Genomic DNA, 10,538 nt, shown 5'->3' with positions numbered 1-10,538 from the left:
CTCTCTCTCTCTCTCTCTCTCTCTCTCTCTCTCTCTCTCTCCCTCTCCCTCTCCTTCTCTCTCTCTCTCTCTCTCTCTCTCTCTCTCTCTCATTTTAATATGATGCAATTGTTAAAATACCACTGGACTTTTTGCTATAAGGGAGGAAAGAAGTGCTATCAGATACACTCTAGACTCATCTATCTGTAGCTTGTGACTCCTTTAAAATCCTGCATTACGACAGGCTGGAATAGAACCCAGTTTGAAACAAGTCCAACTATAATTTATCCATGTAAACCTGCTGTAAAGAGACCTATGGCTTCCTACCCACTACTAACAGCATAGCACAAAAACAACAGAATACAGACACGTTGGAGCCGTGAGCACTGCAACACTTGACAAGTATTGTTTTGTAATACAGAACAAGCAGTGCTCCTGTGTTCATTATTCCTGACTGTTCCACTTCATGCTATACTTCAAATAATTTAATTTTCAATAATAGATTGGAGCTGTTTATTCTTTTGGAAATCCAGAATAACTCTCATTATGAGCCTGTAAACCATTCTGAAGAAAACAAGTACAAAACGGGTGTCCTCTAATGCCCGTTTCAAGTCTGATGTTCTATAGCAACAGTAAGACTTGGAAAGAAATTATTTATCTTACAATGATATTACAAAATGTTGGAGATAACTAACCCAGATGTTTTAAGACATCCCATTGGTTTCTCCTCAAAACCTACATTCAGTGAGATGGATAGCTTAGTTCCCTGAAATTGAATGAATTTTTATTCATGCTTTTAACTTTTATTGCAAAGGATATTTTTAATTAGAATAACATTTGTTCATATACTTTTTGTAGACATATTTGACCTTTGAACTTTAGTTTAATTGTGTTATTACCCTAAGATTCTTTGATTCCTCAAATCATCCAGTTCCCCGATATCAACTGATTTATTGTGATTCACTTATTCTCTCTATATGTCTACCTTTTTCTGTGTGTGGTGCAGACAAGGTCTCCCTCTGTAGCTCTGGCTGTCCTGGAACTCTCTATGTAGACCAGGCTTGGCTTGAATACACAAAGATCTGCCTGTCTTTGCCTCCTGAGTGCTGGGATTAAAGGTGTGTGCCACCACACCTGGCCTATGAGTCAACTATTAAATTGACAAAAGACTAGAAATTTGATATATTCCTTTTGATATCTGTTTCAACCTCAGGTATCAGTGGCAGCTAGAATATTGTCTAACATGTATCGATGCATGTTTGCGAATAAACCAAGAGTGAGGAGCCCACACCGAACAACCTGTACATATTCGGTCTGAGGTTAAACCTAATTTACAAAAATGTGCATTGAAGTATCCGAACACAAGGCAGAATTTCAGTGTCATGTAATGAAATTTGAGTTTGGTAACATAGCAAGGAACGAAGGCTGACGACGGAGTGCTATGGCAGCACCTCTCCTGTCTGGCGACCCTTTCTATGGCTGGAAGACTTGACTGTCAAGGCACCCATTGACCTCTGGCATGTAACAAGTGCATATTCTAAGATTTTTCAAATTCATGTTCTTTAGCTACCTTCATAAACTTTAGATCTTTAAGAGGTATGTCTCTAGTCCTCTTACTTTAATATTAAAATGTGAATTATAACCACATGAGTGTTAAATTATCGTTTACTATTGCTAATGTTCTTATGCTTCTCCTTTCTCTCATAATGTGATTAGGTATGGTTTATTAGCTGATAAGTATCCAAGGTCACAAGATAGTAACCTATAGAGTCAACATTTGGACTCAAGGATTCTGAGCCCAGGGCTATGTCTTCTGCTACTGTGTATTATTTTTCTAGTATGTTAAAATTTTTAAAAGACACAGAGTTATTTGTTCGAGACAGAATCGAATGTAATCATTATTAACAATGCACAACTACTCAACAATGTAGAGTGTATAAGGAGCTATCTAGCCACATACATGCATTAAACAATTATTTGGATTGGAGAATAACTACATTTAAATGTTTAGAAATGTAAGTGAAGGGCTAGGGATGTGCCAAGGATGATCACTTGCATAGCATGTGTGAGCTGAGTGACTGAATGATGCTGAAGTATCTTTTAATGTCTGCACCACAGGGTCCTTGTTCCATGGCCATGCACTATTCTTCTGACATTTATGTATAACATTTCTTTAACATCTTATCCCAGTATTTTGAATTTATCAGTCCTAATCACTGGAATAAAAAGAAAAATGAAAAAAAACTTATCAAAGAAATAATATCTTTCTTTCTCTCTTTTCAGCAATCTTGACACAGAAGAACTATGTGGTGAGTATCTTTAAGACCAGTCAAAGTGTTCTTAATTTGATTTAGAAAAAGGGGGAAATGTGATGAGATATGTTTTTCACACCTTGGAGTTTAAAGTCCTGGAGTGACATAAACACCAGTCCAAGTCACCGGGGATTTTTCTTTATGCTTGAATGCGGCTCCATTGTGCAAGTTACTTAAACATTTGGGCCTGGTTAGTTTGCTCATGAAAAGAGAATCAGAATTGTGCAATAATTTTGTAAAAACTAATTCTTAACTAGCTTAATGTAACTTCTCCATCTGCTTCATCATCTTTCTACAGCCGTTCCGAAGCTGTAGCCTTGAAATAGAAAAACAACTTTGTTCAGTATCCATGCAATCATTCTAGAGACGTAAATGCACTTTTGAAAAAAGTTCAAAGCGAGGAAAGAGAAATATTTTGAAATGCCTAGTCTACCAGCTTCTTCATTTATCTCTGTGACCTTTGTGGCTGAGAACAGAAATCAGAGATTTAAAAACGTGGAAAAGTAAATAACTTGAAATGTATTCTTTTTTTATAAGTTAAGTTTATTTTTTTTACATTTTTAATTCTTTATTAATTACACTTTATTCACTTTGTATCCCCCCTGTGGTTCCCTCCCTCCTCCCGTCCCAATCCCTCCCTTCCTCCCCTCCTCTGAACGAATGCCCCTCCCCAAGTCCACTGATAGGGGAGGACTTCTTTTCTTTCCTTCTGATCCTAGTCAATTAGGTCTCATCAGCAGTGGCTGCATTGTCTTCTTCTGTGGCCTGGTAAGGCTGCTTCCCCCTCAGGGGGGGTAATTAAAGAGCAGGCCAATCAGTTCATGTCAGAGACAGTCCCTGTTCCTATTACAATGGAACCCACTTGGATACTGAACTACCATGGGCTACATCTGTGCAGGGGTCTTAGGTTATCTCCATGCATGGTCCTTGTTGGAGTATCAGTCTCAGGAAAGACCCCTGTGCTCAGATTTTTTGGTTCTGTTGCTCTCCATAACATGGAGTTCCTGTCCTCTCCAGATCTTACTGTTTCCCACTTCTTTCCTAAGATTCCCTGCACTCTGCCCAAAGGTTGCCCATAAGTCTCAGTATCTACACTGATAGTCTGCAGGGCAGAGCCTTTCAGAGGTCCTCTGTGTCAGGCTCCTGACTTGTTCCCTCTTTTCTCCTTCTTCTGATGTCCATCCTCATTGCCTTTCTGGACGGGGATTGAGCATTTTAGCAAGGGTCCTCCCTCTTGATTAGTTTCTTTAGGTGTACAGATTTTAGTGGGTTTATCCTATATTATATGTCTATATGAGTGAGTATATACCGTGTGGATCTTTCTGCTTCTGGGATAGCTCACTCAGGATGATCTTTTCCAGATTCCACCATGAAATGTATTCTTGTTATGAAAATGTAGCATCATGAAACTACTAAATTTGAAATGAACATATACGAATAGGGCAAGTTTTATATTTTGCATTTTAAGATCAATGTAATAAGTAACACCTTTATGCAAGTATGATTTCATTGTGTAGGTAGCCTGAAACATGTAAATAGAAGAAAGGTTTTATTGGCCTTCTCATTGAAATCACAAATATTTCCTAGCTACTGTAGAGTTTTACAATTTTATAGCTTACCACAATCACCCAAATGGACATTTTATGTCATTTAAGATTGGTAACCTTCGGTTTCAGCAATCTGGCAGATCAACACTGAGAGATTTTGTCAGGATAAAGTGTCTCAATAGTTTTGAGGCAGTAACTAAATGAAACAAATATTAATTACCAACCATGAGCTTGCTAATGTTTCAGTCATCATTAGATACTGCACTTCTCACATAATAACCAAACAATGTCCCTCCTGGTTCAGGGGTAAGAATCCAACCGAAGAAACAGGATCCGGCGCATAAGCAAGACATTCTGGCGTCACAGACGCTTAGGCTTTTGCGAGTTATGGGGAAATCCCGAATGCCTTCACACGGTGTCACACGTGGCCCCAACTACACATGGCGATTATTGTGCTACACAGACAAAGCGTCTACGTAGATCATAAAATGTGTGATGAGCAGCAAATCCCTTGAAGGTCAAGCTGCAATTCATTCTCGTGTATAATCAGCCCCACCAGTGAAAGGCTGAGAAAATGGGGAAACTGAGACAGCCACCTTGATCGCTTCATGAAGGTTAGACACCTACTTCTTACATATGTCCAGGCAAGCCAAAGTAACAATTCCTCCCAATGCTTCAGGTAATTCCCTTTATATTCAGGTAACTTTGCCTGAGTAAGAAGAGCTGATTGAAAAGAAAAAAAACTCTTCAAATAAACAATAAAACTGTTGTTAATTTAAAAAATTAAAAACATTAATTAAACATGAAAACATTAATTAAAACATTTTTAAATAACTTTAAATAAACCTTTAGTGGCTGCTCTCTGATTGTTCTGTTGTCTGCTAGTCCTTAAGATGAATCTTACCAAATTTTAAATCATAACAGTGAGTCTTCGCCATCCACAGCAGATTTTGTGTGCCTTCTTCTATAATAATGAGACTTGATGAGTCATCTACTCTGTATAAACTGAAGAATTTGAATACTACCCCCTCCCCCATAGTTTTAGCAAGAGAACTGATTGGGCTTTGATTCAACAGAATTTCTTTATATTCTTAAAATCCAGTGATTATCTTCACAGTCTTGTTATAATCCTCTTTCCTGCTCTAGAATATGCATTTTTATTTCTAGATTGCATCTTCATTTCCCATTATTTTGTGAATATAAAATAAATATTTGAGTCAGATTTTAATCAGAGCTAAGCCTTCAGTCCTGGCAAGTGAAATATGTCAAGTTACATCTCATTCAAGTTCTCCGTAGGCGGCAGAGGGGCTAGGCTTGATTGACATAGAAAAGAGACTTCATGCACTTTCTCCTAGAAACCAATTATAGGGTCTAGGTATCTAGATGTTAGCATCATTAAGCTTTTGATTAATTTATCAGTTAATTCAATCATGGACCTAAAACTCAAAAACATTAAAATATCACTTTAAAATACCTTTGCAGTCTAACTTACAGGAATATTGTATAAATAATATTTTTAATTAATAATGTTTCAGCATGCGAGCATATAAGCAGAACTACCATCAGTGAATCTAGATTGTACCACTAAAATAGACAAAGGAATCTTGATTATGTATAGTTCTTCAAAGTGTATTTTTCTGTTAGGCTTTTTCTGGGCTGTTCACCCACGCTGACCAATGCAGTTAGAATAATCTTTACTGAAAATTTCCATCTGATTGTGTTCTTCAGATTATAGGGAATTAAACCTTGTCTCTTATCTCACTTATTTCCTTTCTGCCTGGTTTGCAAGCATGGAGGTGCTAACAAGGTCCACACTGTTGATGTCATTTAGACTCATGAGAGAATTCTTTCTGGGCCCATTTGTTCTTCTTAAGCCAGACCTGAAATTCAGTTTAGAAGACTGAGTTGCTAAATTGAATTTCAGTAGCTCTACAAGGAAACCAATAAATCTAAAAAATCTGAGCCCAGGGATCCCTGAAGGGACTGATGCACCAACCAAGGACCATACATGGAAAGGACCTAGATCCCCTGCTTAGACGTAGCCAATAGGCAGCTCCGTCTCCATATGGGTTCTCAAGTAAGGGGAGCAGGGGCTGCCTCTGTCATGAGCTTGCTTGCCTGCTCTTTGACCACTTCCCCCGGCGATGCGGCCTTGCCAGGCCACAGAGGAAGAGAATCCAGGCAGTCCTGATGAGACTGGATAAGCTAGGGGCAGATGGCAGGGGAGGAGAACCTCCCCTTTCAGTGGACTAGGGGAAGGGGATAGGGGGAAGAGGGAGGGACCAGGAGGAGGAGAGGGAGGGAACTACAATCAGGATATAAAATGAATAAACTGTAAAAAATTTTAAAGATAACAATAAAATAATAATAATAAAGAAAGACTGAATTGCAGAATAAAATCCAAAATCCGACACTACTGATTCCACACAGTGGGGAAGGGAGAACCTAATCTCTTGTTAGCATTTTATTAGTGAAGATATTGTGCTGGGTATACATAAGAAGATAGTTTGCTTTCTGGAAGAAGATGTGATTAAATTATCTGCTTATAAATTTCATTCTGTTCATCGAGAGACTTTTCAAAAGTCCTTCACATCAACTGAGAAAATCTGATTCTTAAGTTTTATATAAATGCTGTATGGCTATTTTTTCCCAAATCCATGGAACTCATTTGCGTACTTCAATAAAAGTAGGTTTTGTTTTCTCCAGAAAATAATTCTTGTTATGTTACCCAAAGAGAAGAGTTTCAAGTGGCCAATATCTGCTCTAAATCTGTTTTTTTTTTCAATTATATGATTTAATGGCAAAAGCAATTTCCTAGCACATACTGGCATTGTAATTTAATTAATAAATATGAATTGTGATGACAAAAATATGACATTATTCCAAGCTCAGTAATTTCCTGCTCTTTCCTTTACTGCACACCTTGGCCTGATTCATGGTCCTTCGTCTATGATGAAACCCTCCTGACAATTATCGTTGCTCTTGTCTCTTAACAACGTCACCATCACTCCCTAATTGTCCATATCCCACCCAGGTCAAGGCTGTCAGAAAAGCTGTAGGATGGCCTCTTCTTTTCAAAATGTTTCGCCTACCTGTTGCACATAGGCATCTTAAATTCAATTTTCCTGCCATAATCTGTAAAATCTGTAGAAAATGTTGATTTCTGGGACTAAACCTAAAGAGTCTGATTTAGCAAATGAGACTTTAATAATAATCAGTTTCTAGCCAGTTCCATAGACTTAAGTGTACATGTGTTAGCAAGTTCCAGCTGTTGGTCCACAGAGAAGCAAAATCAGTGATGCCCTGGAGAACTCTCCCTCAGACAGTCAAGAACACTGATACCAATTTGAGGATAAAAGCAGAACACTAAAGCAAGGAATGTTCGTGGCTGGTGCCGCTAGCTTCCTTTCTCACCAACGATCTTAGCATCTTGCTGTGAGTGAGCTTCCATGTCACCGAGCTTCACCCCCTGATCCAGGCCTGGCATTGTAGTCTCTTCCCTCAGAGTCCCAGTCACTGCTAGCGAGTGTGTCGCTCACGATGTGGTTATTCACTATTCACATCTTCCCTCAGAGTCCCAGTCACTGCTAGCGAGTGTGTCGCTCACGATGTGGTTATTCACATGAGAGCTGAGGTGAACAAAAGCATGAATGAGGAAGGGGAAATACAATCTGAAGCCTCCAGGCTGATGTTTGGGCTTTTTTGTTTTTTTAATTGAAAATACATTCTTCTTTCATCATAGCCTCTTTGTATAAAACCTTTAAAACATGAATTTTTACTACATATATGTAAAACTCCGCTAGTCTTCTTTAACAAGCATATCTTTTCAGAAGTGTTTTTTTTGCATGTGTTGCTTATTTCAACTTGATATTGCTTTTATCCTTATATACATTATTTTCCCATTTTATGAATATTCCACAGCACTATTAACTGCACACTGATTCATAAAGAGTAGTGTCTATATAAATTTCATTTATTATAATCACTGCATAGATAAACATTTTAGTCAACCTTATCAGAAAATTATTAGCATAACCAAGACTTAAACTGTTACTTTCTTATTTATTTGAAGAGGATTTGCTCATTTATGAGGTCACTGATCCATCCCTAAAAGAATTTCTATAAAGAATGTGTCACAGTGTTTTTTAAGATTACAGATCTAGAATTATTTTGCCTTTAGAAAAACTTTTTCATTTTTATTAAATCTACGTGTATATAGACTGCATTTTGGCAAGAATCTAGAATGCTTATGGTTTTTTTTGTTGTTGTTTTTTCATTCTTGGAGAAGCTTATGTATTGGCTACAAAATCAGTCAACTGTCCAATTATTTAAGTTCTTTCATTTTTGAGACAAAGTCGTCTGAAATCAAAGGCTTGTCTTGAACTCTCTGTGTGGCTGAGGATGACCTTGAATATCTCATCCTTTTGCCTCTAGCTCCTGAGTGTGGGATGACAGGCTTGCGCCATCACACCTGGCTTACGTGGTACTGGAGATGGAAACCAGGGTTTTGTGCGTGTTCAACAAACACATTAGCCAACTCCTCTGCAGGCTCCTCTCAGGCTCCACTTTTGTTAATACCAATGTGAACACTCCCTACCTAGAGTATTAAGTAAATTAATAAAAGCAGTTTTTACTCAAATATGTTACAGTATGCCTCAGTAATTGATGTCTGCATGTGAGTTTATATCATTTTAGTATAATTTTTAAAATATTATGATACCTTACAAAAATATAGTAATAAACAGTAGTTCATCCATAGATGACTCATAGGAGTGGTAAGGGCTACTGGTTTTCCAGTACATAGTGCGTGACAGTTCTGCTCTTTGTAAAAATGAAGTTTTGTTACGATAGGATGTCTCTGATTTTAGAAATATATGGAGTTCTATAAATGAAGTTTCCGCTTTTCTGTATTACTTTTCAACTGCTTTGAAATTATTTGTATTCAATGTTTTCATTATAATCATAATTTCCAGGGCATTACTTATTCCTAGGCGTGGAAAAATGTGATAAACATGATTTTTGCTCCATGAAATAAATTGATGATTTATTTATTAAATTTATTAAAAGCAATTCTTGACAGAAGTGCCTGTGTGGGTAGAGTTGCCACAGCACCCCTCCCTTGTGATCTGCAGCATAAAACCTTGAGGGAAAGCTAACCTTCTTAAAATGTTTCCCAGGAGAGATAGTAACATTTCTACATTTTTTTATTAAGTTGCTATGCTAGTGGGATCTGTAACAATGTACTGTTGAGAATAACTATTTATTGACTCAACCTTGTCATCACACCTCATGTTTCCCTTTTGTATGAAAGAACACTTTTGTGGGTAATTATAATCAGCTAGGCTTCTATTTTCTCTTTCTGTCTTACTTTTCCTATGAAGTTAGGATACTGCAACCTCAGCTTAATTTGATAGATTTCAAGTTTTCATTTGTATAAAGCCAACACTTTCCTTACTGATTTATGAAGTAAATTATCAGTAGAAAATTTTGCTTGATGATTATCTAAACTCCAATATAAATTTATTTTAATGCTTTTACTTTTCAGAATATTTTTCTCAGCACTTGGGTGAATATGAGAACGTGCTGGCTGCACTTGAAGATCTGAATCTCTCCATCCTGAAGGCAATGGGCAAAACAAAGAAAGTAAGGAAGTGTCAACGATTAGCTTTTAGAACATCCTCCTTAGAAAATATTTTCTTTAAAATTATATGCGTTTCTCAATTTATCCTGAAAATACAGATTGCTTTTATCAGTGATAGTTCATTTTTTTTACAACAAACATTTTCAGTATTTATTTATTTATTTATTTATTTATTTATTTATTTTATATGAGTGCTCTGTTTTTAAAGCACACCAGAAGAGGGAATCAGATTCTATTAGATGGTTGTGAGTCACCTTGTGGTTGCTGGAATTGAACTCAAGACCTCTGGAAGAGCATCCAGTGCTCTTAACCATTGGGCTGTCTCTCCAACCCGATAGTTCATTTTTTTATATTGACTGTATTCTTCACTCACAGTACAATTGTCAGTATTAACTATGCACTGAAGACTATTTTGTGCTGAGGATGCAAAGATACCCAAAGCTATTCTGGTGATTCTTACTATGGTGGGAATGCATGTGCATAAATAAATACATCATTATGTAACAGAGAGGAACCCAAAATGGAAAACTTAGTTCACCCTGAAATAAGTAACACCTGAGGATTTAAATTCAAGATAATAGTCATTAGACAAAGGAGAGATGACAGCATGTACAAGAGTTCTTTGTCAGAAATGTCCCAGGGCACTCAAGGAAATGAAAATGAACAGTAAGACAAAAGTTCAGAAAAATAAGAGAATGACACAGTGTGAGATGAAGCGAGTTAAGGAAGGGCTACATCTTTCAAGATGCCACTAATACTGAGGATATAGGCCTACACACAAAATGCAGATAAAACAGTATTTCAAGCAGAAATATGAATGCTCATTCAGTCTTTCAGAAAGAGAATGTCAAGATTAACATGTAATGAGATAAGAATACAAGGACATAGAATCGGGAAGATAAATATGAAGGCTAGTTAGCCGGTTCAGGTGAGAGATATTTGTATTTGGAGTACAAATTGTTGGGAAATACAGAGAACAGAAAATTAATTATGCTTGTGTTTGGCACGATAGCAGTGGAATTTGGAAAAAGATTGAATCCATGGGATGAAATGAGGGTG

At 37.1% G+C, this 10,538-nt stretch overlaps 1 protein-coding gene across 1 annotated transcript in view; it reads left to right on the top strand.

The window, feature by feature from the left end:
• Nucleotides 1-10,538, top strand: part of Necab1 (N-terminal EF-hand calcium binding protein 1) — a 163,950-nt gene that overhangs the window by 63,004 nt on the left and 90,408 nt on the right. The window contains exons 4-5 of the mRNA XM_055603579.1: nt 2,263-2,288; nt 9,384-9,481. Of these exons, the coding sequence (XP_055459554.1) occupies nt 2,263-2,288; nt 9,384-9,481 (124 nt within the window). The remainder of the gene's footprint in view (nt 1-2,262; nt 2,289-9,383; nt 9,482-10,538) is intronic.

Source organism: Psammomys obesus, unplaced genomic scaffold (genome assembly GCF_907164565.1).
Source record: "Psammomys obesus unplaced genomic scaffold, mPsaObe1.curated_primary_1811, whole genome shotgun sequence".
NCBI classification, from domain to species: Eukaryota; Metazoa; Chordata; class Mammalia; order Rodentia; family Muridae; genus Psammomys; species Psammomys obesus.
Note: the sequence above shows the minus strand (reverse complement) of the source record. Positions and strands in the feature narration are given on the sequence as shown.